At 43.5% G+C, this 27,791-nt stretch overlaps 1 protein-coding gene across 1 annotated transcript; it reads right to left on the reverse strand.

Annotated features, from left to right (window-relative positions):
* Positions 1–2,246: 2,246 nt before the first annotated feature.
* ISX (intestine specific homeobox) lies at positions 2,247–27,166 on the reverse strand. Its single transcript, XM_054812722.1, has 5 exons — positions 26,995–27,166; positions 20,451–20,696; positions 7,833–7,984; positions 3,148–3,264; positions 2,247–2,483 (listed from the first exon to the last, which is right to left on the reverse strand). Exons 1-5 carry the CDS (start codon positions 27,164–27,166, stop codon positions 2,247–2,249), a joined length of 924 nt encoding a protein of 307 aa, XP_054668697.1.
* Between the last annotated feature and the right edge of the window lie 625 nt (positions 27,167–27,791).

Consider the following 27,791-nt stretch of genomic DNA (forward strand, 5'->3'; position numbering starts at 1 on the left):
CAAAACAGGGCTTCTAGAGGACCTCAGAAGCATGAAGCAGAGCTTCCAGATTCTGGGCGGGCATCATGATGTGTAGGAACCCTGGCAATGGGGTTATCAGACAGACACGTGGAGTGGACAGAAAGTAAGCAATAATCCTGGAAAGCTGCTTAGTTTCTATTAAAAGACTAGTGAAATTCAAATACTCCATATCCTGACCAAGAAAAATTGTCACGTTATGATCATCCCAGAATCCTCCTCAACGCTGGACAAATATTCCTGCAGGATAAGCTGTCCTAATGCAGGTGTTGGCTTGCAGCCATGGTCTACTTGTGCAAAGAGTCATGCCCCCCTTAGCTTTAGATGATTACAGTGCCAGTGTCTATATTCAAGCTAATAATTGCATAGGGATAATTCACACCCTGGAAAATGCACTAATGTGTGGACTTCCCCTAGCCTAGAAACCTAAGTGTGATCACTTTTTCTTCTTTAAAGTGAGCCCAGGGTGCTTAATTCAGGTGTGTGTGGCTGCAGTGCAGTCCCCTAAAGTTGCATGAGGTGAACACCATAGCTAATTCCTGTTGATTTGAATCAGTTAGGTGCTTAAACCTCTTTGTTGGACCTGAAGTTTAGTCCTGTATCTGACCGCATCAGATGACAGATGACAGGGATGAAGAGGATATAGAGTAAAGATCCAAGCAGGTGTGGGAAAAAGGTCTTGTGTAAGACCTATAGGAGGAAGGACATAATATATCTGACTTCTGCTGAATAGTTGAGGACTGGAGAAATGAAACCCATATAAGGTAGGATTTATCTTTTCCCCTGCAACAAGCTACTCCCTAGCTTGCGGGTGTCCCAAACCTGAAGTACACGGAGAGCTGGCGCCAGCCAAACAACAAGAAAGCTATCGACTCACTGTGATCCACTATGTAACTAACAATTACCAGCTAGAAGAAGGCTGAAGACCTGGCAGTTGCAGTCTGGTCAAAGAGATTTCATGAGTAAGCAACCTATTCAGAGTCATTAACCTGCCTGCACTCCCATGTGCACAGGACAGCCTCCCCAGCAAACCTTTGGGTCACAATTTGCTTTGCTTTTGGACTCTGTCATGAATGGCCACCCTTACAAGTGATATGTCTGGGAGGGAGACCACATTTTAATGGCTCTGCTCAGTAGCATCCCCTGTCAGTGTGCAATATGTGCTGTGGCTGCAAGACAGAAGATGGTGCAACCCTTTAAACAGTGCTTTCCAGCAGTGCTTCCTGTGAAAGTCAGTGGAGAAATTAGTGGAAGCAGGATTGGACCCTGAATAAGCAGGGGGAAAAAAGCACCATATGTTGGAAGGAGATTAATATTATGTAAATAATAAGGCATACAGACATTTTGTAAGTGGGCAGGCTGATCTCATTATTGATCTACAATTAAACCAAACTGTGGGGTCATACCATCCTATTATGTCGAGCAGATTAAACTCAGGCTGTCTCTTTTTGTTATTGTTTCTGATGGAGTTTTGGAGCTTTCTTAATTCAGGTCAAAAAATGAGAGGCTTCCTCATAAGCATTTTAATTAACCAGCTGAAGAATTCTCTTGCCCCCCGAGACTCACGGTACCAAATCCAGAGCCAAGCACTGCTACCCCTCTCAGACTGTCATGTTTCAGTTCAAATTGTGTTTGTGCTCCTTTATTCAAGTCAAAACCAGAGACAGCAAATCAAACCCACCCCCCTCTTTTATTGACTACTCAGGAAAAAAACGTATCTTGGAAGTTTGATTTTTGACCTATACATGTTCTTTGCACCCCTCAGTGTATGAGGACCAGAATGCATGAGGAAAGCGAGCTAAACCTGCAGAGGAAAGCCCTTCTGGCTGGATCCTGGGGCCATGCACACCTCATCACAGGCATCTTGCCTGCCCCAAGCCGCCACCACAATAGAGTCATCCAGCATTGTCTCAGGGCTGAGTAAAACCCCAGTCCTTTTGCAGGGCCGCTCGGTGCACCATCCCCGCAGGGAGAGGCTCTCAGTTGAGCGGTTGGGTTTCTACAGAGCATGCTGCTCCTCAGGCAGACGGGGAGCTCCTTCCTGGTCCATGGTGGCTCTCGCCCATGTTTGCTAGGCTGCGGTGGCGCTCCTGCAGCAAGCCGACCTTGCACCACAGGCCACCCATTGTCCTGGCAGTCTTGTTCGAGGAGAGGAACCACACACCCCCAAAATGGTCATGGATGAGAAAAGCATGCCCCCAAAGTCCCCCACTCCCCTGTATGCTCCTCTATGTGGAGCTGGCGCAGATACTGCTCCTTTCCAACTTGTGGGGTAGCGGCGTGCCGTAAGGGGGAAGGACATTGAAGACCAAGTACGGTTTTGGGAAGGGCAGCAACTCCAAGTGGTGGGGGACGAAGGAGAGCGTGTTGGGAAGCCATGCAGTTGTCAGCTGCCCTTGCAGCGGTGAGTAGTATCCCACGGCAGGGATGGTAGCAGCGAGCTTTCTTGGTATCAAGCTAGGAGCCTTTCAAGAATAAAAATGTAGTCTCAGGTGAATCAATACAGACTTTTAGTTGGATACAATTTACAATCAAACTTATTTGTTTCCCTGGTGCTCAGTAATTAAGAAGAAAAGTTTAGAAGAATAGGCTCCCTAAAACCCAGTGGTGTGCTGTCACCCAGGGAGCAAGGCAAAATACCCTTTGTTTTAGCCATGGAAAAGCTCCTGACAGGGAAAGAGTCTGTGTGGCAGCCTAAATAATATTAACTGTCCTGAACTTGGCAAGGACATGGGTCATGGCCAAAAAGTGCTGGTCAGCCTAAAAAGACTGGACTTTGTAAAGAGATACTGTCTATAAAGAAACATGGTTTTGTGGCTGCCAATGTCATATTTCTTCCTGTTCAGGAAGTTTCTGATGGTAAAGATATTTTGAATCAAAGTATGATTTACAGGGAAGTAAATGGGGAAGGATCATCTTGCAATAGATGCCTCATGGCATATTTACAAAACAGGTTTCATTTCATGAAGAAATGTGTTATTTGACCATATTTGCTGGGATTTCTCTTCCTTATATTGCCATTTTTATCTTTTCCAGTCCTTCTATGGGATAGTCCCACATGAAGTGGTGACCTGGTGAAGGATAGCTCTCTCTCCCTCATAGGCTTTATACATAACCTCCAATACTCACTGTGATATCTGACTTGGGAGCAGGAATGAAATCAACTTCTGTCAGATGCTGAAGGCCACCAAAGTTGCCAAATTTTTCATGTTTCCGCCACTTTGCTCGCTGGTTCTGGAACCAGATCTGGATACAGGCAAGAAAAACAAGGCACAGAAATGAACAGGAGGTGAAGGAGGAACTGCTCACATTCAACTACTTTCCCTACTCTCTAAGTGAGCATCAGAAAACATTGACCTCCAGCTCAGCAGAACCAGGGGCTGAACCTAAAGGAAAACGTTGGGTTCAACACAGCACCTTTCACACTTTGCATAGCGTGTGGGATCTCTGCACTATCATGACAGCCTCTTTTCTCTCATAGCTCACAGAAAAGCTAGGATCTCCCTGTTCAAGGAAAGAGAGTGGGATGGTGTTCAGCAGGTCTTCCAAGGCTGTCCTGGGAAAGCAGACAGTCAAAGCTTTGCAGCAGGTCAAAGCTTTCACTGTCAAACCTTTGCAGCAGTCGAGGCACACGATATTCTGCTTTCCCTAGGAGGTGTGATTTGTTGCATGACAGGGCTCTTTTACCCTGTTCCCAAATGAATAGACTGGGAAAAGACCCACCTAGATGTTTTGCTGGGTTGCAATAAAAATGTGTCACCAGTGGAACTGTAGTAACAGGGTTCTTCCTATATTTAGCTGGTAACATTTCGAAATTCACATAAGGGACCTAAGAAAAAGACCCAAGGGGATGCCTCCTTCTAAATCACTCAGCAGTCTGAGTATGTTATCTGCCATCTCTTTTGCACTGGAAAACAGACAACTAATTTTCTCAAGGGAGTTTCTTTCATCTATCAGCTGATTTGACCTGTCTGGCTTCTGGCTGAGGCACACAAGTATTTATCGTGCAGCCACAGTAGTGCATCTTGTTGCATTGCTGTGAAAATTTGAATATCCCATTCATTGTAGTTTCTAGCTGGCTTAGGAACTTACTGTTTGAATGTAACCATTTCTTTCTAGGCAAGCGATACACATGAACACAAGGGGTTAGTGATCAAACCCAGATGCTGCTGGATGTAAATATGTATGTATTTTAAATCCAATAATGAGCAGCTCAATTATTTCTGCATCTTGTGCTCAGGAAGAAATGGGAATGTCAGGAGCCCTCTGTTATATTGCTGATAGTTAGCAGTATCTGAGGTTACTGAAAGGACAGTCCTGTTTATCTGGCTTTGCATGTGTTTGAGAACTGCTTAGTCTGTATGAACTGCTCCATTCCCTTTCTACCATGCAGGAGTTATATGGTGAAACAGCACCATAAAAGTGACTCCTCTTTATCACTGACAAAGTGATTGAGGGCAGAGGGGGGACTGAAGCCAAAACACAATCTCTGAAGTGCTCCTTCCAAAATCTGCACATGGGATAAAGTCCTCACTTCAGTTTGTTTGTTTGTTTGTTTGTTTTTTAATAAAGGCAAAGCTGTGTTTACAGAACAAACGGCTCTTTTTTGCCCAACCAGCTCTCCAACACCCTCACCCCTAAAATGATTTCTCAATGCCCAACCCGAATGTCTTTTACTGGGATTTAAATCTATTTTTCCATGCTCTGCCTACCACAGATATCAAGCTACTGATAGAATTTATTCTCTGCACACTACTAACCTTCATTTTTCCAGTGTTCCTGAGCTATGGCACTGAGACAGAGCACAGTATTCCTATGTGTGTTTACAAAAGTCACACCAGTGCTAAAGCCAGGCACAAGTGATTCCTTAATCCTACCTGAGATTTCACAAAAGACTCATTTGCTCTCTCAGTGGTCAGCAGGTTGTCCAAGGAAACCAGGACTAAAACAGAGTGCAGGGGGAGGGTGGTGTGCCCCATGTTGTAGGAATGGCCTCCACTTGTTGCTCTGTGAGATTGTCCCTTTGTTGTTCTCTTGCAGACACATGACCAATGATCCAGATCTTGCTGTACTAAAGAATCACCCTTTTCATTATTTTCCAGTCCCTTTACCATTTCATAGCACTATCATTAAAGATTTTACTGATTGTGTAGTTCAAATTCACCTTTGTGTCAGTAAATGGTTCCTATGAGAGACCACCTTTGAAATGTCCTCACGGGCAGTTGGACATCTGTTGCAGATGTAGCTTTTTGTCTACTAGCACATGCCATCTTGATCTGCTCTGTTTTCTTAATCCAACAGGGTGTAGGACCAAGGCAAGGTCCTTACAGTGACATGCCATCAATGTTACTACCTTTATCAACCAAATACACAGAACCATAGAATCATAGAATGGTTTGGGTTGGAAGAGGCCTTTTAAAGATCATCTAGTCTACCCCTCCCTGCCATGGGCAGGGACATCTTTTCACTAAATCGTGTTGCTTAAAGCTCCATCCGACCTGACCTTATGCAATTCCAGTGATGGGACATCCACAGCTTCTCTGGGCAACCTGTTCCAGTCTCTTGCCACGCTTACTGTAAATCTTCCTTATAGCCAATCTAAATCTATCCTCTTTCAGCTTGAAACTGTCACCAATAATCTCATCATAAAAAGATGAGTTTGACAACATCTATTTTCCACAAACCAGTGTTGATAAGCATTAAATATATTACCCTTTCTTTAATTCTTCATTAACAGAGACTCAAATCAACTTTATCACTGTTTTGACAAAAATCAATGTTTGGCTGACAGGCCAGTCATTATCTGGTCATCCTGTTTACCCTTTAAATACTGACACAACATTAACTTTCCTCAAGGCCTCTGGAACTTCTCTTGTGTTCCAGGACACTAATCAACACTAATGACCCAAAGTACTTCTCAAGCAGCTTTTTAAGAACTACTGGAGGCAAGTTGCCTAGATGTCTGGATTTAAATATATCTGTCAGTAGCAGCTGCTGTTCAACATTGTCCTTATGGAAAGTGTTTCATCATCACCATGTGATACTACCACCTTTTTCCACATATTTCCAAGGACAGAGCAGAAATTATGACTGAACATCTCTGCCATTTTTACATTATCCTTGATAGTCTCACTGTTTCTATAAAGTAACATCAGTATAATTTTGTTTGTTCTTAATGGACTTTTATTGAGTTTCTGATGTTCCTTAATTTTTCTTACCAAAGCTTTGGCCTGCATCCTTCTGCTTTGCTTATTCATTTTTTATAATTTCTTGTTTAGACATGCACACATGCAGGGATGTAATTCCATCTATCCACTTAAACTGTTGCACAGCAATCACAGCTTTGTTTCTTGATTGGAGGACACAATCTTTTTGTACAGTTATGAAATGTTTCACTTGGTTACCCAAGGGTTGCTCACTTTTTTTCCCCCAGTTAAATTATCTCTAGGTGAGATTACTTATACTGCTTTTAGCTTTGTCAAAACTGTTATTTCAAAGTATCAAGAGCATATATGAATTCTCTGCACTCTATTTTGCTTATATTTGACAAATGCAATCAATCAAAATTATAACAACTTGTAACATGTACCATACTTACTACTAATTTTTAGTTCTGTGGCCAGTTTCCCTGTGGGCAGTTTCTCTTTATCAGCCAAGATGAGGTTGAACGCAGAATTTCCTGGGTCATGTGTAACACTGTCTGAATTGGGAATTTGCCATCTGCGATTCATACACGAGGGGCTTTTTACTTCCTTCGTGTACATCTCAGGTTGATGTTTCCCATGATAACTATTTTTTTTTTTCCCCAAACAGATTATAAATGATTTTTTAAATGAAGATCGTCCTGTTCTTTCATGTGATTTGCTGTTCTGTTGGGAACACTGACTAGTAGCCCAGCTTGTGCTTTATACCATTGGAAATGCATTGTGCGTGCACTGATATCGCTGATGGGCATATTACGGTTATGCTGTTCCAATTTTCCCTGTCGCCTAACTATGAAGCAATATCATCATGGTTAGTCAACAGTCCCAGGCATGTCATAGTCAATAAACTGCTCTGTGTTGAACTTTGATTGGTAGAGTGGGATATGTGCGTAGAAGTACACTGATGATTCTAGTTTTATGGCAAGTACAGAAACTGCCTTGTGCAAAAATCATCACAACAGTGCCTGGTAAACAACACCAAATTCCAATACGTGCTGGTATGTGTATGTTAATGTAGCAGATTTCATATGCATTAAACATTTGGGGTCAATTTTGAGCTCAGTCAGCAAGACCACATTACAGCTGGGGGGAACTGGATTAGTTTCCATGCACTGAAATTACAGCCAGGACATTTATAGTCTGTGATATCAAAATACAGAACAGTAAGAAAGCATTTTTATTTGGGCAGTTACTTCCACTTTTTTTGAGACCCTGTAGAGGATGGATGTGGATGACAGTTGGTACTGGATGTACATTAGTCTATAAAAGGTTGATAAATGCTTAATATATATTTTCATAAATGGCTTCTCTGTCACTACAGAGTCCAACGGGTTGCTCATAACCATCTGTAACTCATATTTGCTATGCATTTAGTATGCTTAGAGTCCCAGTTAACCCTTTGATTAATCCCATTTGGTTAGTCCCAGATGGGTGACAAATACTTTTTTTTTTCCTATTTGTAGAAGGAGAACAGTGATACTGGCCTCCTCTGTAAGGTAACAAAGTCGTCACGTATTTCATCAGTGTTGTCAGCCAGGCATCAACTATGAACAACATACTCTGAATAAAGAATTGGTGCAGTGAGCATAGCCTTTTGGAGACACAGCGTACCTGAACTCTGGCTTCTGGGAGGTTTATCTTTGCTGCCAGTTGATTGCGAATATGGACATCCGGGTAGTGAGTCACTTGGAAAATCTTCTCCAGTTCCTGCAGCTGCTCAGCTGTGAATGTCGTCCGGATTCTCCGTTTCCCTTTCCTCTCAACTGTGCAAACAAGGAAAGGCGTATCGCATTTTATAGGAAAAGGCCACAGGGCCACAAGAAGATTCAGAGATCCAGCAATTTCTGTATATTGTTATGCAGCTGGGACGGCACCTCCAACAGCTTCTAGAGATCTACTTACCATAGGTGACTGTCTCGTGACCCAGCAGTGAATGTGAATGAACTTTATCGTTCAAGGAGTGAGTCAAAAGTGCCCATCTGAAGTGCTAATTCCATTGTTCCGCTGCATGTCAACAGCTACAAAACCCTATGTATTTTAACCACACTAGCCCTGCAATGGGTTTGCCATCAAAATCCTTTAGCGCTGCAGGACCAACCTTTGACCCCTTCTGCTCCTGTCTATCACATGCACACATCTGTTGCTAATTTATAATCCCCTATTAACTATTTGTGAAGAAACCTTTAATGTAAATGGAATGCAAGAGTAGATAACTCCATTTTGTCTTGGTGCTGTTCTCATGCCTGTAACGAATCACCATCTTTCTTTCAGCTCATAAATTTTCCGTCCCTATCTTTACCTGTCATACTGGTCTGACTAAACTTTCCTCAGGTTCTGAGGTATTATCTTATTCAATTGTCACTCTATTGATTTTGATGAATTTACTCCTCCTGTATGCCAGCAAGATCAAAGAGTACCCAAAATGCATGAACGCCGTGGAGGGAAGTCAACCGTTCCAGAATGACTGACCGCTGCTTTCTTCCCGCACCATTCCTTTGACAGTGTTTAGGGATAGACAGCAGTGTCACTGCAGTGTGACAGTGTCCTTAAAAATGTTACCTTACAAAGAAAAGTTATGGTATTCTCCTGACTGGACCATTGTGGAGTGGGGACTTTCTAAACAAACTTAAGGTTAAGAACTACAAGGCCTTAAAACCCATGGAGTAGCATATGGAGAACTTTGAGTGCTGTGAATTCGTAAGGGGACTCTTAGACTGCTCCATTCCTTCACTTTAGTGTGGTGTGACCACACTAAAGACTTCCCTCAGCACTCCTATGCTGTTTTGAAGATGCCCTCCTACACCAGGATATTTTATTTACCTCATGAACTCTGTACGCCACTTGGTATAAGTTAGAATAAGGTCCAGGTTACTCTGAAATGATGATGAAGGGCTGATGTCTTGCAAGGAGGAGGAGAAAGGAGCATCAGAAGTGAGCTTTAAGGCAGCTGATCTGCGGAACATGGAGTCAGCCTCGTCCCAAGGCTGGAATTCTCTCTGATGCACAAATGAAGTATCTCCCAGCTGGCATTGAACCACCAGCACAAAAAGCCATGGCCCAAGTGTTGTGACTCACAGGGTCTTTCCTACTGAGCCTGGAAAACTGCAGCCTGATAGGACCATAAAAATTCTAATATCACTAGTGATTATGATGACCTTGCTACTCAATGACCTGAAGTAATTGGCAATGACAGCATGTTGCTTGAGAAAATGACCTTTTTGAATAACTACTTTTGGTCTTCCACGGTCCGATGACAACTACCAATTCATACTATGTAACTAGGTACATACACTTCCTAGTCGGAACAGTTAACCAGAGAAGGTTAGCTTAGTCCCTGAAAAACACTTGGTACTTTATTTTCCCCTTTTGTTCAACTATTAGCATAAACCTTTCCTTTTGAGGGCTAAAGCAGAGAAAAAGGTAGCTAAACACCTTGGCCAATATAAACCAGGCTCTGTGCCAACCAGAAAATGACATTTTTCATTCTGTAATCGAAACTTCATTGTGAGTCTGTTGACACAGAAAGTAAGAAATAAAAAATTCTGTCCACTGACTTGGTAGGAAGGTGCCTAGGACACAATATCTCGGGACCAGTAAGTGAATATATTCCATTGTGAATAGTTCATATTTTCTAAACCTTTTGGGTACTTTGAAAGGAAACCAGTCATGCAAGAATAACTGAGGAGCGTCATTTATCATAAGCACTGTCAATACACCCATATCTCAGAAACAGGCTATTAAAGCTGATGTCCAACACAGTTAAATCCATATCATTAGACTTTTCACTGGCCTTTCAAAGTACTACTCATTAGACTGTAGCGCTGGCTTCAGCCCCAAGGGAAAAAATGTGATTTACATTGAATCTTGCTGGCACTACTGGGGCAGAGATCTGAAATGAGAAATATTTTTTGTGTTTATGCTGAAGGTAACAACAGGGACTCTCTTCTAAGAAGCCCTGATCACAAAGTTGCATCCACTTGAACCTTCCCAAAAGATGGCTGCAAGGGGAATTTATTGCTATATGGATTAAAAGGGAAATATCAGTGCTGAGAATATGAATCTCAGGATACTACATCTCCTGTAGATATGGTAGAGCTAACAGTTCATAATGGTGTCTCTTGTCTGGAAGATTTTTACCTCACACCTCTCTGTGGGGAGGTGGCCTCCATATCCTCCTAAGAGATACTGCAGACAGATAAGATATTGAGTACCAAGTTGGTATTTTCTCAGGCACATCATGTTCTGTCATACAGTAATGAATGCTATATTTGTATCATTACAATATATGGTACTTATATTTCTCTAGCACAGGGCAATTCATATAGCAGATCTCAATAACAAGTGAATTTTGCCCCGTTGTCATGGTCTCAGAAAATTAAGGTGTCTCTGAGACATCCTGTACATCGCCCTGAACGCTGAGCTGAGCTCCTGCCTCTATCCAGGGTAGAAGACTGGCTCCACAAACCTGGGAGTCTACCTCCAACATTTCCTGAGTGGACCAAGAGACCTAAGCTCAAACGGTGACCACGTCCTTGTTTCTGTGGTCGCAACTGTACATAAGCATCTGGGATGTTGGCAGCGTTCTTGTCCGGCCAGGTTTTGTATGCCCAAGCATTCTATGTACCTTCTAGCAATCAGAAAGCCTTCAGGAGAAAGAACAAACCTGCCTCCCTGCCAGAAGATTTCTGAATTATCAAAAAAGCCCCATGTTGCTTTTTTTTTTTTAAATGTATTAGATTAATGAACTGAAATATAATTTCATGACTATGCAAAGCAAGAAAGAAATTGTCTATATTTTAAAATCTAAGATGTCACATCAGATTTTTTTTTAAAAAGTATATTTTAGTATTCCATCAGAATAGAGCAATTAATGATTTAGCCCAGTATAAACCCTTCTGTCTCATCCATTAACTAGACTCTATAGAGATGAGATGACTGAAGTGGACCATGATGGGATTGAAGTGAATGCCAAAGACCAGCTGGATCAGATGTCATCGCAGTGGGTACCATACAAACAGCAATCATTAGTTCTTGCCTGTAAGCACAGATGATGACAGCCGTCACGTCCTCTTCATAATGTGAAATCAAAGCTAAGGTCGAGACTTTTAGTGCCCAAACCAGAGAATACTACCTGGGTTAGAAAGGAATGGCTTACATTATTAGGCCATGCTAGCTGCAGAACTTCTCCATAGAGAGCATGTTCATACATACCAGAGACAGAGACAATAATGTGGATATCTGTGCTTGGCTACCAGCTTAACTAGTTGTGGGTGCTGGCAGGATGCTTGGTGCAGAGACCATCCGATTAGTCAGCCTAGACAGACTCAAGAAATCAGCTGTTACAAGCCATGCAATAACATCTCTACAGGGCCAAGGTGTGGAATAAACTCAGTAGTCAAGATCATGAGTCTAGAAGGAATTGCAAAGTCTATCCTACAAAGAATAGATGAGAATGAGAAGACAAAGGCTGTGCACAGCTGGTCTAAGTTTGGGAATAAACTTTTAGTTGAGCTAGGACATCTTATGGTACCTGAGTGCCAGACCCATTGCCTTGAACCACACAGTATTTTAAATTGTGCTGGAGATGAGATGGGGAATCGATCTGCCAGATAATCTCTTACTGTACTCTGCCCCACTGGCAGCAAAGAAGTGTCCAGGATTATAGAGCATGGCTTCAGAGGTAATAGGCTTGTGAGTTTCTGGTGTCTCATATCAGCTTCTTTGGTAAGAAAATGACCCAGATGATAACTTGATGATGGGCAAAAGAATCTTCCTATCAGTTCGCTCTTACATCCTCCACATTCTCCCTTCTGAAAGATGAACTGTTTTACAGACAAGACTCTTATGTAAGGGAAGGATCTACAGAGTGCTCAGAAGTGTCAATCCTACTGAAACCAGATTTTTCAAAGCTGAAACTCATGAGATTAAACAAAATACAATGACATGAGGTCAGCTATGGGCCAGTAGAGACTGAGGACAGGCTTTGATTTCAGTTGGAAATGAAATTAAATTGCTAACAAAATAGACTCCTGTGAACTAACCAAGGCTTTTGCCAGTAGGAAATCTAGAAGAGTACATTTTTTCTATAAGTAATCAGTAATTTTATTTTTGTTTTTGGAAAAAAAAAAAACAAGAAAAAATATAAAAAATCTAGGAATGTATGTTAACATTTTCCCTTGCAAGATGAAACTTTCTCTGACTGCAGCTTTGATACTTCCCTTTGCCTTGGGACCTTAGCTTAGAGATCCCATAGCAAACAACAGCATTCAGAATTACAGTCTAATAAAGAACGTGGGTAGAAGATATAAGACTAGAAAGTGTTGGTAGTGTACCATTGGCTTTACAAACGTGGCTCTAGAGTCTCTGGGGAAATAAGACTGTCTGAGTTTCCTGAGCTATTTTCTATGTAAAAGCTGGGGATATTCAAGTGTGCTTTTATGCTCTGTGAAAGTCATTTGCAGGTTAGCTGACTGCTGAAATCAAGCCTGAAAATACCAGGCAGCTAAATATGTCAGCATTTGCAGATGCTTAGAGATACAGCTGTCTATACATTGCCTTACTGTTGACATCGGAAGGGCCAGATTCTCCAAGCTGATAAAGCAGTATAGCTCCTTTAAATTCAGTAACAGGGTCCATTTGTTGTCTGCAGATCTGGCTTTATTACTAGGTCAAACTCAGAGAAAGATAAAACATATGAACTTTGTAGAAATGCCGATTCTTCTTGAAGGTGCGCAGTGAAAGGATGAGATCAATGGGTACAAGTTGCAGCAAGGAAGATTCTGATTACATAACAGGAAACAGTGTTTTCACCATTAAGGTAGTCTGACGTGGGCCTGGAGAGGCTGAGAAGTATCCATCCTCGAAGATATTCTAAACTTGACTGGACAAAGGCCTAAGCAATTTGATTTAAGCTGGCCCTGCCTAGAGTTGGGGTTGGACAAGATGGTCTCCAGAGGTCCCTCCTAACTCTATTATGTGATCTCTGATCTCCAAATATACATATGGTCTGCAGCTCCCTCATCATTCCTTTCCTAAAGAGTATGGGAATTTAAGCTCGAGGAGTCTGATTTGCAATTGCTTATTTACACAGTTTTAGCTTCGCGTATTATGGCTTAACTGTTATAAAACAGTTACAAGATCAATACTGAAGACTACTGCTTGTACCTGAGTTTGCGAAGTAAAAGATATGCAGCTGCAGCAATGCCATACTTGGGCAAATTCATTCCGGACTGTGGTCTGCAGTGGGCAACTAGCCTGTGGTACACCTTGCGCTGCTGTTTCTCAGCTGCCCTGCGTACCTGAACCAGGTAGATAAATGCTACCCCGGTGAGATCTCTGCAACCGCATCTCCCATTTGCACTTAGCCCATTAGCAGGGTAAGACTGTATGAAGCCTACTTGGTCTCATTACAAGGGTGCATACGCTGAAGGGATAAGGAACTAAAAACGCAAGAGAAGGACTGGAAGTCAGTGCTGGCACATAATTTGCTTTGGAAGTGTGTAATCTAGGTAGATGAAAACTGGTGGAATCGGTTTATCTTGCTGCAATCCTCCTTGTCGTTTCTGGACAGCCAGCATCTCACAGTATGCGATAACCAGATCCAAAGATTTTGCTGCTTCTTTGACAAGGAGAAAGCAGTTACATAAGCAAGCAAGTGGCTTTAGCTACAAAACCTCAGAAATATATTTTTCTCTATGTAACAAAGTTGACTGTATAATTTGTTTCTCAGAAAGGAACTCAGAAGCACTGAAAAATAGCTTCATTATATCTGGTTAAGTTCTGTTTTACCCTTTCAGCCTCTTTAAAAGAAGTTCCTCTCTCTCTTCTTTTTAATTCAACCAATTACAGATATGTGGGTCTCCCAGCCAGTTCCTTCCCATGGCTTTTCTGAACATTATTCTCTTGTGGTGACATTCTGCTCATGGCAGCCAAGCCCACAGCAAAAACAATTGCAACTCTATCAAAGAGTTATTACAAAGTGCTGATGGCATCAGGACAAAACGTGCTTGTCTGTGTAAAGAGACGTGCCCGTGGCAGTCCCTCTCCTACTTAAAGAGGTGGCTCAGGGCTTTCAAAAGAGCTTGCACTGCAATATTTAGGCAGGAGTATGGCAGTGTGGCTAATCTTTATTAAAGTGGTTTTCCAGCCTTTGTTAAGGAGGACTGGCATAGCCAGCGAGACTGATCCTAATTGGATAGGTACAATGTGCTCCGGATAGAGCCTCCTGCTAGCAAAACGCAGGATTTAGCATCCAGTTGCTGGCCGTTCAGGCGTTGCAGAAGCTCAGACAGAGCAGCAATTGAACTTTTAAAGGCTTGACTTCCCTCCCTTCAGTCCAAAACTCCTTGACAGAGTTGCTTCCACCCTGGTGCAGAGTACAGTGCCTAATCGCTTGACAGCAAGTCTGAAATGCACAGAGGTACAGACTTTAGGTGGTATGAGCAAGAATGCTAAAAATACCAGACCAGAAACCTGTTTAAGCAAGCTGTGTGGTGGCGGCTGGGGGAATTTCTTAGTCTGCTTGTCAGAGGAATCGGCACGGAGTAGATGGTATGTATGAAACCATTCATGTGGACAGTTCCTTGCAGAGGATGGTGCTCACCATCAACTTGAGCTCCTGGTGAATTTAACCCTTCCCATCTGCCAGCAAAGAGATGTCGGTGTTTACAAACGCTGCTGCTCTGAAATGGTGTTGTGCGTAACTCTGGCATAGCCAGCGGTCAGCAAAATACCTGGAGGAAGAAGCACGCAGGCCATGGTTTGAGGGACCCCAACTGACATGGGCGTGTGTTAGTCTCCATCACCTGATATCAGTTCGGTACCCAGGGTAAATGACCTGCACCTTCATAAACTCCTTCAGGTTAAAGTGGATTTGGGGTAGGTATATGTGTAATTAATTTCCCCATTCAGCTAAATCTCAGGCTTGAAACTTACTTTCTGTGAATGTTTGTCCACTGCCAAACTTCAACTTAAAGATGAGAGGGCAGTGACCAGCCTAATCCAATAATGGTTCTCACTGAGGAAAACAGGTTCCCCACCACTCTCTCCACACTCTTTGGTCAACTACCTTTGTCAGAAAACAGCCATTTGCCTATGGAGAAAGCTGAGATTATTGCAGGTTGCACAGACAGCTTGTTTTCTACTTTATTCCTGCTCTTTGTGGTTATTTGTACCCACAAACCTCTAGACATCAGTCAGGCATGCTTGTTTACATCCCTGCCTCAGAGTCTGCGCTCCCTCCAAGAAAGAATAATTCCATCATTATTTTAGTGCGTAGTCTCTGCTGCTTCCCATTTCAGCATAAAGCACTTGCTAATACAGTAGGTAAAAGGCCTGCCCTCAATTTTAAAGAACAGTAATTAAAAGCACCAAATCCCAGGGATGTAATGAAAAGTTCTCAGACAATTTAGAAGAAGCCAATAAGTACTTGTAAGACCTTTGAAATAAGCTTATCAAGATGTGCCATCAACTTTACAGTGGTCACATTACACAGATTTGACTAGCAGGAACAAATTAACCTCTGGGTCCTATGTAATGTACATTTTGGATCCGAAATTCCCAGGAAAGAAGGGGCTGCTGGAAGAAAGCATTGAATGCTAACATTTGCTTTAAAAAAAAAAAAAAGGAAACAAGAGAAACAGAAATTATGACAGTCCCCCCCAACTGCTGACAGCTTTGCTTTCTTCAGTGCTTACTTATATCAGTGAGACTTCTGCGTGAACATAGTCTGAAGGGTGGGGGTAAAGGATTCAGGTTTCAAGCCTTTCATTTAATATCCAGGGTGTGATTATAAACAGTCAGTCTTCAAAGAGGGAGAAAAACAAAGAACCAGCCTTCAACAAAGCCTCAGGTAAACCTACCAAAACAAGGTCAATGGTCTGCTGCATTTCTAAATGTATATAGGAATACTGCACTTCAGAAACACAGGGCTGCAGGGACTATTCACACTGACAAACAGAAGCCTGGTAAGACAGCTAATGGCAGCAAAACTATATATATAGGCATTTATTTTTTCCTTCTGCTTTTCCTTTTCATTTAGAATTGCTTCCTTTTGTTCTGCAGGACAATAGGATGCTTGTGCCCTTTCTCTCAGTCCCATTGGCATATTCTGGGCAGCTGATATTTATCTGGGATTGTGATTATACAGTGCTTCATTGTCTCTTGGGTGTTTTATAAATGCATTAAGCTAAGTCAGCATATTGGGGAAAAGACTGTTCTGCGAGAGATAAACCATGCTGTTTCACAGGGGTACATGGATTTGACCATATTGTCCACAAATGAACAGTACAAATGAATTTATGGCTTCAGAGAAAACACAAACACTAAGCTAAAGATGCCTGCAACTGGCATCAATACAGAGGGGACATGACTTACGCTGGAAATTCTCCAGGACTGAGATCATCTCTGTATTTCCTGTTGTCTTTATGATAATTGCCACCAGTATTTGTCAATAAGCTTTGGGGTCAAAGATGCTATCATAATTATAAAACTATTAGATTAATAAGATCCTTGAGCTCCCAGTCAGCAATGTGCAGAGGATTTCTGCTATGGAAATATTTGGCTTATGTTGACTCATTACAGCAGACTCCTCTACACTGAATAATGGAGACATGAGCTGCAGGAAATAACATTGTCCAGTTGTTCCCATAGCCTGAAATTCCCAGTTTCTGGTGGAATTAGGAGCCAGCTGCATTTATGGAAGCCCGATCTACCTTGTACTTGAATTATTCCCCAGAGAAGAAATCCCACAAGACTGGGCATCCACTAGTACCTTAAGGTGATGCTGCTATCTGGGTTGTCCAAGGCACTGACTGCTCCCTCACTGAAGCTGGGGATTGGAGCCATGACCCATGTGCAACGCTGGGCACACTCATCCACTGCTTTTGGATGTAAGTAGTTACAGTGCACACACACACACACGAATGTATGCAATCAAACCCAGCATGTGTAAAAGACATTGTGAAATAATTGCCCACGAGGATCCGAACCAGGCTGGGATCTTGTTCGTGGCAGTCTCCAGCAGGAGCTGCCGTAGGTTGGGCGGGCATGGGGGCATGCAATCCTTTCAGGCTCCGGTGCTCGGCTGTCGTGAACTGGTCAAGTCCCAAGGGTATCACACAAAGCAGAGAGAAGGAATTAAAAGGAAAGTGGGAAGTCAGCATTTAATTTTGGGGTTTACACGGACGTGTTGCTGTGATGCTGGCCGACAGCCACAAGAGTTAGCCCTGCTCGCTCTTAAGTTTTGAAGACCCTGGCAGTGATGGTGGTGGCACGTAGCAAAATGGCAGCAATTAATCATTTCACAGAGACCTGGCCCAAGCAGAGACTGTACCCATAGCTTCAAAGTAAGGCCTCTCTCAGAATGGTCTCCTAAAATGGGTTTCATCAGCGCTGGTTCTGAGAGCCATGCTTTCCAAAAATGTTCTGCTGAGCTTTTCATGCAGAAGGCCACAAGTGAAAGCGCCCAACATTCAGAACGAAGGCTTCCAAATTCAAATGGGGGCCTAGCAAAATCAAATGCTACTGTCAGCATATCTCTAGCATATGAGGGCTTTTCTCTTTTTTTGCTTACAATGCAGCCTCTGAGTTCAAAGTGCAAGAGGCATTGCTCCGTGTAAATGGTTTGTGATAAGGGCATAAATCTGTTTAGTTTAAATGACACTGCCATTTCTAAACCGCTTAGTCACAGACGCCATTTTGTGGGAAAAGCAAGATTTTAGGAACATTACAGTGTTAAGGGCTTGCCTGGAAATATGTGACCCACACTCAGGGTCACGGCTGGGGTGCTCTTGCTATCTCAATATACCCATGAAGGGCACATTGTCATGGCCTCCTCCTCATCTTTCTCCTCCTATCCAAAAAAGCACCAGACAAACCCCAGCCCTCCCGCCTCCAAGATGATTGCATAGCACGCTTGATTTCTTCTGCTCCCTGACAACTGTACAGCTGTGTATGCTTAGTCAGAGCCCTTCCTCACAAATTATGTAGGTGTTTTATATAGATAGAGGTGGTCTGTGAGAAAGGGGTGACGGAACACCCAGCGAAGGACTTCTGATGTCTTTCACATCAGAAAGCTCTCCCGCTGCTGAGGTTGGTGCTGTTCCCCTAGGCGCTTGTAGGCATCCTCAGTGTGGGTGTGAGGGACGTCTTGAGGACACCTCCATGGCACGTGCCACGGGCATTTGGCACTGCCCGGGTGTCTTGTTAGAGGACCCGTAACCAGCCCATAGCTACCATGCCAAAAGCACGCCTGAAGCACTGCAGAGTTGATAGATATGGAAAGAGAAGTTCATTTGCTCTGAGCTCGAGCTGTAAGGATTACAGACTGCTCCCATCGATGGTGCCAGTCTACCTCTCCTGAAGGTGCTGCTGCCAGCCTCATCTGGGGAAGGTGACTCCAACCACAGGCGGGAGTAAAACAGATGCAAGCTCTTCCCCTCTAATGTAAAGTGGAGGAAGGATGCTGAAGCTTATGATGTTGGAAAGGATTATAAATACAGGCCTCCAGCTCTCTGCTAAGAATGACACAGTGCATGAACGGGATCTAAAATGTCATTGTTTGTGCACCACAGGAAAAATGCCAGTCCAGTGCTTTAGGATCCTCCCCCTTCCTTCAGCCAGTTTCTGTCAAAGGCTCAGCAACTGCGGGAACCAGTAGCCTAGAAAATGGCAGATCATTAAACCTCTGCTTGGTTTCAAAACCCCACTGCCACCAGAGAACAGAGGGATTTTGTTTAAAATGCCTTTAAAATATAAGTTGTCGTTGAAAGGGCCTGCTCAGCTCAGCTCAGTTTTGTGCAGATAATTACATGCTTCCCTGCCCTGCTTTGCTGATGAGACTGCTGATGAGCTGGTCAATGAGGCTAACTGCCAAGTTGGGACACCCGCCTCCCTCCTCTGCCACCCTGGGAAAGCCACTTCCCAGCTCCAGTGTGATCCCCGTGGCTGGGGACTTCCTCCCACATGAAATATACTCCTTTTTAGCACTCACAGGCAGCTCTCAGTACCAGACACATACTGCCCTGGCTTTTCGGCAAGGATGCAACGTGATATTGCCCAGCTGCCATCAGCTGCCTGCAGCTTCCAGGGCAGAGGTAGGCTAAAATATCTGGTTATCTTACAAGGCTTCTCTCTGCATCAAGGCAGATGCTGTCTCATGCAGGAGGAGGAGGTGACAGCAGCTTCTCACAAGACTCATGTATACCACAGCAGCAGCAGCAGCAGCAGAAACAAGGCTTTTCTTTCAAATGTATTTCACAGAAAGAAATGTTTCCTCTGACAGCTTGCAGAGTATGGGCCAAGGAAGATGTGTGGATCTCAGTGAAGCCAGCTGAGTAACCCTGCACCTGTGGTCACATGAACCTTCAACGGACTTAATTTAAATTGCTTTATTTTTTTTCTTTCAGAATGGAGTAAATAATAACAAGCTACGCAGGAAACACCTTAGTGCTGCTACTGATAACCTGTTTTCTGGAGTGTAGTATGATTGTTTGTATTAACCTTTCTAAAAACTCTAAGAACTTAAAGCAGTTTTTGTCACATGCTACTAATAAATTGCGGTCTGTCTCTTAGGAACTTGTCTTGTTCAGGTACCATGCATCCTGGTTAGCTTAAGGTCTCTGTGCAACATATCGGCAAAGTGTATTTGTATTGTCCTTTGCTTTGGCTAAGCAATAGACCGCTGTTTACCAGTGCTCACAGCTAATGAAATTAGCAGACCTACCAACATGGCCAGGCTTGAAAATTGTGCCTAATACATCCTGCATACCAGACCTATTGCACTTCGACAGTTTGCCTGTGCGCATGCTGATGACCTCTTCATCACCTGTGCAGTGGGTCCAAGGTGTACAGAACACATCGAGCTGATTCGGCATGTTCAACAGCCTCGCTCCCCATGTTGTGCAATGCCCATTTACCAGGAAACAGGCGATGCACTACCTCGTAACTCTGTAGATTGCCACCCCAAGCAGGAGGGCAATAAACACCCAAAGCAGTCCCTATCACTAAAATTGGTAGGGTTGGCAGGCCTTAGCTAGATCTTTAACTCAAAGGGTGAGTCTCCATGTTTACAATGGAGAAACTGAAGAACCATCCCTGTGACTCAGCCAGGAGCTTAGCAGTAGAAATATTTGTGATGTCTGTTGCTAGGTATGGCCATGTACATCATTGTAAGACTAGAGCTGTGGTTTTGGGTACTCCAGGAGAAAGTTTGGATATAGAGGTACTCACCATGAAGTGGATGGTCCACTGGGAAACTGGGAAATAGCTGATCTTCCTCTTCCTCGTGTTTTCTTTTACCTTCCAGGTGTTCATGTCCTGTGTCCTCACCCAGGAGGGAAGTTGGGCTGTCAGTAGGTCTCCTGCAGTGAGCTGCCTGCACTTTCTTTGCCTTGGCCGTGGGTGTAGCACATGTGTCAGGGAGAAGCACTTTAGCTGAAGGTAAGTCACAGTCTAACTGACTCTTGCTGCTGGAATCTGTGAAGGACACAGTGCAAGACAACTTTGAATAAAGCAACCATCATTCAGCGCACCTTCCAGTTCATGTGAAAAAAAGAAGCATGGGTGTGGCCTAGGTACTTTACCATTCAAACTTGATCATATTTTAAATGGCCTTAATCCTTCTGTGCTGTGCATCAATGCCATGTTGCAGGGGCATGATCCCCAAAATCTAGCCTGTTGTCTGCTTCCTTCCATCTTAAAACTTTCAGGGGTCCTTATGGGACATTTTCAGAATAGGACTGTAGAAGTAAAGAGTCACAACCAAATGATCAAGAAAACGCAGCTTCCCTGTCAGTATCCAAATCGGTGGCTGCCTTTTCTGAAGAACTGAGAAGTACAGTAGATGTGGAGCTGCTCTGAAAATCTGTCAGCAAGATCGCTGTGGGATTTGCTGGATGCCAAATGCTTTTGAAAATCTGGTCCTTTCTCAAATATCCCTGTAGGTACATCTACCTGATAGGAAGATGGGCCAGAGAATAGGCTAAAGGTCAGTGTTTTCCCTGATTCAGGTCCATTTGTCCTTTTTTCTACATCTGGGCTGCCTGTCGCTCCGATTTAGGCATTGGATAATTCTAAAGGCAGCCTTTGCCCAGGGTGTCAACATTTCCCATCTGCCTTTGTGACAGGTGACACTGCTGATATCTAGGAAGGTACTGACAGCCAACTCATCTCCATGAAATCATCTGCACGCTCTTGTTGACAGGACAAACATAAGTGTATATTGGCCCATTTTCATGAAATGCAGCCATAAGGTTAGCTTAGATTTGAGCATGGGCGTTAAACAATCTCAGTGGGAGCTGAAGGTAACCTCAGCATCAGCATAATGAACCCATTGGGGAATTTTGGTTCCATGGTTAGCATGACCCTGAAGTGAATGTGACAGCACAGATTTGCCTGCTATTACCACCAAAGAACATTAACATCTTAATGCAATAATGGACTGCACTCCTGAGCAGTCACCCACATCTAGGCTCTGGGGTTTGCAGCACCTGTGGCTGTTCCCCTCTCCCTTCTCATACCCAAATAGCAGCAGGTGTGAACCCCAACAGGCTGCACTGGAAAAAACTCTATTTCTTAATATACATTTTACTTCTAGTGCAGTATCTAGCATTGGCAAAGCCTCTAACTTTTCAGATTTGTCAGATTTTTATTTTCTGAACAAATAATAAGTTCTATTTGTAATCAGCCTTGGAGTAATGATAATTATAACATCTGGAGACAAAGTGCCCAATTCTGCCCTCAGTAAAAGCCCACACAACAGGAATTTTACAGAGGGCTGACACTGACATGAAGAAAATGCAGTTACAAGAGCTCTGGAAATTAGCCAAGGCTTCACGTCAGTAAAGGATGGTTGTTCAAATGTTATCTTTTCAAACTACCACCAATCTTTGGGTAAACTTCTAAAAACAGTTGCATGTGTCCAGCCACACTGATCTTAAAAACGTGGTAAGATGTCCACCTCTCTGTTTGAGGCATATTGTGCAAACTGCGACTCATTTAATTCCTTTAGGATCAATTAGGCTAGAGTTTTCTGGTGGGAAAACAGGTGAGGTATTGAACAGTATTTGTGGGATAAATGAAAAGGATAGACCTGGGAGTGGTCACTAGCATGGGGCTGGGGCTAAATGATTTGCTCAAGAACTCAGAGGATATCAGTGTTGGCAGAGGTTCTTAGCTCAGGATTTCTATCTCGATCCCCCATCCCTAAATTAAAGGACTAGTTGCACTCCCTTGCTAGATGGGATGCTGTGAAGATGAACATGTTACAGAATCGATGGTGCTTATATCCTGCAGTAATGAAGAACATAAGGGTACCTGAACAAGATGCTCTTATGGGCAGTGATTAAAGCTTTCTAAGAACAACACTGGGATTTTCTAAATTATAGAAGACTTTTCACATGTCTTCGTGCTTCACACACAACTTTCCTCCCCAAAATTTTTCTGTGAGGTGCTCACATACCCCAGTGATGAGCATGACTTTTGTATGAGCTTCACACACAAATGTCAATATGGTGATGCAATAAAGCTGGGTGGAGTGTTGCTAAGGGTGAAGTAAACAATCACCATATTGACATTTGTGTATGAAGCAGCTGTTGTATTCCTGTTAATTTGCATATCCTTAACATAATGGAACATAACACAGGCAGAATGACAAAATCACTGTATCCATTACTGCTTTTACTATTATTTTCCCACGTGCAACATCCTCATTCCTAGCTTTCCTTGACTTGATAAAGGACCTCCTGTTGGTGGAACCTCACTGGCAGAAATCAGAGGAGTAATGAACAATTATTTCAGAAGTACTTTTAAGCACATTGAAATCAAGTTTTCAGGGATTTCAGAATAAAGATTTTTTCTGAAATAGGCCTGCTAGTCTTCTCTGTTTAAAATGAAAGACTTGGCACTAGGGAGGAAATCAGCACTTTCTGGGTGTTTATTTGTGTCCCTTGCAAAGGCCATGGTTGCCCTTTCTAGGCACTGTGACAAAAAGAAGAGAGGGAAGCATAGACTGAACACTAAAATGTCTTCTTTTTCACTATTCCTTTTCTAACTTGGTAAGAGTATTTCAAAAAGTCAAAAATTTTGGTAGACTTCAGATCAACAGCTGCAGTTCCACGTTATCTAGTAGATGGCTTTGTTCAGTAAACTCACGAATGGCTAATCCCGCAACTGGGAAGTTGCACACTCCTGAGAAGACTGCACACTCCTTATTCCAAGTCCCACTGGAATTAGTCTCACAAAAAACTGTGAACTTAGGAGTCAGCCCCAGAGATCTTCTCATACATGATCAACTCCTGCCCCAGATTTCCATGAGAGTCTGGCACTGTACATCATGACACCTCTTTTGTCAAAGAATCATAGAATAATTTAGGTTAGAAGCAACTTCTGGAAGTCATCTGGTCCAGCACCCTTGGGTTTTCTTGGGAAAGGTCTCCAGGGTAAGCTTTGTCTATGTCCCTCATTTCTGATACTCTGCATCTTCTGGTCCTCTGGTCCTACCCATCTCTTCGGCTCTTAATGGCTAGATTTAGACTTCAGGACAAGTGTGATGTTGGTACCCAGACTGCCTAGATCAGCAGACAAGCTGGATGATAATTTCTGGCCTGGTTATTTATCTTGTGGTAGCCACGAGTATGTGTGTGGTTCCAGTTCTTACTCTTGTATGGCTCATGGCTTATCTCACATGCATACCATATGGGATGTGGGAAATGTTCTTAAAATCCATAGTAAGATATAACTCGGCCCTGACCTGTAGCACTTCCTCCTTTGCTGCTGCTGAACTGTTCCAGAAAAGCAGCTAGATTTGTGTCCCATCCTGGGATTTCCAACAAGTTCCCTAGCTCATTTCAGTTCCCTGACCTTGGCCAGCACTGAGCCAAATTAGATATAGCTGACTATTTACACAACTTGTTTAATGCCGGTGTTATATGGCATGGAGTTGAATGACTTTGATGAAATACAGCAATTATCCCAAGATGTACAGCATAGGGTATGGCACTTCTGAAATAAACCTTATCTGCAAAAATCAGCAGTTCTGCTGGGAAGGCAAAGGGTAGTAAGCTTAGGTATCTCTTTGGTGTTAGTAAGAAACCAACAGTGAAAAAGCTTCATTTTCACTCTCCTTTTTAAACATCCTTGATAAATTGCAAAAGCAACGTACAATAACATTTTGGAATATCCCTACAGCTTTCCTGTTTTCCCAGCTCCAGTGACAGTAAAGTGAATCTTCATGTGTATATACTATTTTCATTAGTTAACATTTTACATTGCCTTAAGTATATTAAGCCAACCTTGCTTTCTAGCAGGGGACAGAGGAGTCACTATATTCTCTTGTTACAGCTACAGTCTCTCCCTGGCTAGGTGATGAAGCGAAGTCAAAGGCAAGGCCTGGCTGCTCTGCCTGCATTGCTTTCAAGGTGAAAAACTGACTGTACTCTCAGGTGGAGCAATTTGGGATGAGACAGTACTGGCAGTGCAGTAATGCAATCCTAGGAACCCACCGCATCCTGCATACGGATTTGTCAGACCTCGTGCTTGGAGCAGCACACTTAGCTGAGACACGCAGTGAAACAGGGCTTCAACATATTGATCATGAAACAGATTTAATATAAAAATGTACTGTCTCTGCCATGCTCCTCTGTTTGCAGAGAAGACTCTCATGTTGTTAAAATGCAGTTCTATGGTCCATGTAATGAACAGCACTGACATAATTTTCAGTGGTGTTATTTGTCTCACTTTGGATCCAGCGGCACAAAGTGACTGCCATGGGCTCTCTGGAAGGGACTTTCAGCTCACAAAATCTCAGTCCCACAGAGCTCACGCCAGCATTTCCCCCCCTTGGTAACCTGGCACCTGGGCTCCTTCGGCGTATGGGCCCCATTACACTTGTATCTGCATCAGTGATGTCCTTGACCACCCCTACAAACTACCAAGTTCTCACTTGTTTCAGGACCATATAACATGGCCTGAATCTGCTGTTGTTCAGGTCCGAGCTGCACTGGCAGCTCTAGGAAACCTCTAAATGCTGCAGCCCTCCAAGAGTACCAGTGGTGAAACAGCCAAGCAACACTAGCCGTGCCCTTCAGCAATATCCGTCTATCTTTGAAGCTGCCCTTTCTTTGAGCAGCAGGCTGGACTTCCAGATGACCTCGAGAGGTCCCATCCAACCTCAGTTATCCTCTGGTTCTGTGACAATGCAGCAGCACGCTGTCCCCCTCCCTCATAGGCAGGTTTCCGTGGAAAGCTGCAGGCACTGGCAGAAAGGCAGCGGTTGTACGCTCATCCCCACGGGATGCTTGGGGCTCCCACGGCTGTGAGATGTGCCGGGGGCTGGCTCTGCCCCGTGCTCGGGAAACAAGCTCTGTACAGAGACAGTGATGTTACCCTGCGTCCGAGCGGAACAAGAAAGTGCAAATCGTGTGCAAAGCGTGGCTGAGAGGCAGCGTTAGCGGGACTGGGCTTGAGCTCAACCGGTGACTAACGTTACACTCGTCAGTGAGTACGGCGCTCACTTCACTGTAGTTTTCTTCCTGATTTAGGTCTTGTTTGCTTTCCAGTCCAGGTCAGTACCCAGTTTGGACATAAAAAGAGCTGAAACTATGTGAGTAAGTAATGGTTACTTGGACTGCCAGGGTTTTGTAAAAAGACTCTCTCCCTTACTGCTGGATGGTTCATCCAGTCTCCTGGGAAATGGGGTCCTGATCCATGAAAGGATCTCTCTGTGTTACAAAAAATAAAGTGTAGCATTAAGCTTTGTTGAAAGCAGTTGAGCGAGAGGTGAGTGAAAATTTTCTGTCAAAACTACAGGTCATTTTTCAGTTAAGTGCTGTGTTTGTATACATAAAACATCTCCTTTTCATGGCAGATGTAGATTAAAAAAGAAGAAGAAATACTAAATCCAGAAAATGTTGGTCATTGGTCTTTGTTTAAGGAAAAAATGAGACAATTTCTGTGGGGGTAAAAGTTCACTCAAGACCAGAATAACTAAACTGAAGAAACTGAAGTCAAAAAGGCTAATACACTTGCTGGTTTGCTAAGATCAAAGTCATGCTACTTTTCTACTAGCTGGTTTTATTTAGTTCATGAAAGGACCTAGTGTCCCTGATGATAAGGAGAAATGATTAAACACAAATGCTTTCTCTTTCTTGTTCCAGAGTTCTAACACCCCTTAGCTACCATTACCCTTACAGAACATTTCTTCTGCTTGAGGATGAGTAGTCGGATTTATCAGAAAATGGTACTGATATGAGATTTGGCTGTAATTCCAGACAACAGTCAGCTCTTGATATAAGTGAAACTCCAACTTCATTAAGTTGCAGCAGTTTAAGGCTGAGCTTCCTGAGTTTGAATGTCTGTCCCTCCTTATGACAGGTGATTCATATTTTTTTTTTTTTAAAGCAAGAGCATTGTTTTTTAAAGGGAAAGACACCAGGATGTTGTATATGTTTACAATAAGCACTTCTCAGTGTTACTGAAGAGAGCTACCTGCAGTAACTGTTCACGTTGCACACCCACCTCTCCAGTGACACTGGGGATTCATAATGTACAAAATCCCACCAAAGGCTGGCAGCAGAACCCAGTCTACTGCGAGGTTGAAAGCAAATTATTTTTAAAAGATTATTTCTGTATGTTTAATGAATGATCTGTACCTGATTAGGGAAATCCCAGATTGCTACAAAAGCTAAAGAATAAAAATTCTACACAATCAAATGGGATAGCTTTAGCAGTTAAAAAGAAAGGAGTATTTTCTTTAAGTGTTATAACTGGTACTTACCAAACACCAGCGGTGACCCTGTTTTTAGGGCTGAAGGTCTCTCAGCGTAGTTACTTCTGTTCCTGGTTTCACTGCTTAGGCCGGTGCTGGCAGAAGGTTTCTTTAAGATCTCCTCAATGGAAAAGGACAGGCTGGGCTTCCCCTGGCTGGCACACTCCCGGGGGTCCGTCATCTTCCTGCCAAAGCGGCCACGGAGCAGAGAATCCTCTCCTGCTCTCCTGGCTCTTGCTGCACCCCAAGAAACATGCAGCTGGGAAGGTGCACGCCTCTCCCCACCCGTGCCCGGCCGACCTGCCCGGCTCTGGGAGGAGAAACAAAGGTGACCCACCAGTGAGCACATGCGCCTTGGTCCTCTCTGCTGATCGGCTTGGGACCAAGACCTGCGCTCCCGTGTCTGGGGAAGACAGCACTAGAAGTGGGGGTGAAAAGTCTTACCAACCCCACCCACTGCCAAACATCCCCCAGCCGGCGCAGATTTACGGAGCTCTGAACAATCGAACGGCCATCCCAGGAGGAGGTGTGCTCCTTGCAGACCCGGGTGAAACATGCCCTGGGAAGGGTTGCTTCTTGTTGGTAAATCCTGTTTGTGGGGCAGTTATCCTCCTTTTCTGCTTTCAGTCTGAAATCTGTGACAAGCCCACTGGATTTATACTATTATGGAGTTAAGAAAATAATCGGCAGGATGAATACTTGTCCCTCGTGCCATTTACTAGCAAGAGAGACACCCTGTAAACTTCTCTCGCATATAAGGAGGTGTCACACATGGAAATCTCCCTCACCAGCAATTCCCAGGTTAT

The sequence above is a fragment of the Grus americana genome, chromosome 1 (assembly GCF_028858705.1).
Source record: "Grus americana isolate bGruAme1 chromosome 1, bGruAme1.mat, whole genome shotgun sequence".
NCBI lineage: Eukaryota > Metazoa > Chordata > Aves > Gruiformes > Gruidae > Grus > Grus americana.

Bases quoted from the DNA above. Each gene is read 5' to 3' on its own strand.
- ISX (XM_054812722.1), bottom strand. From the start codon at position 27,166: ATGACGGACCCCCGGGAGTGTGCCAGCCAGGGGAAGCCCAGCCTGTCC. The intron at 20,697-26,994 runs GTAAGTACCAGT...TGTCCTTCACAG, and splicing joins AGGGTCACCGCTGGTGTTTG to ATTCCAGCAGCAAGAGTCAG. The intron at 2,484-3,147 runs GTGAGTATTGGA...TATTCTTGAAAG, and splicing joins CTCCCAAGTCAGATATCACA to GCTCCTAGCTTGATACCAAG.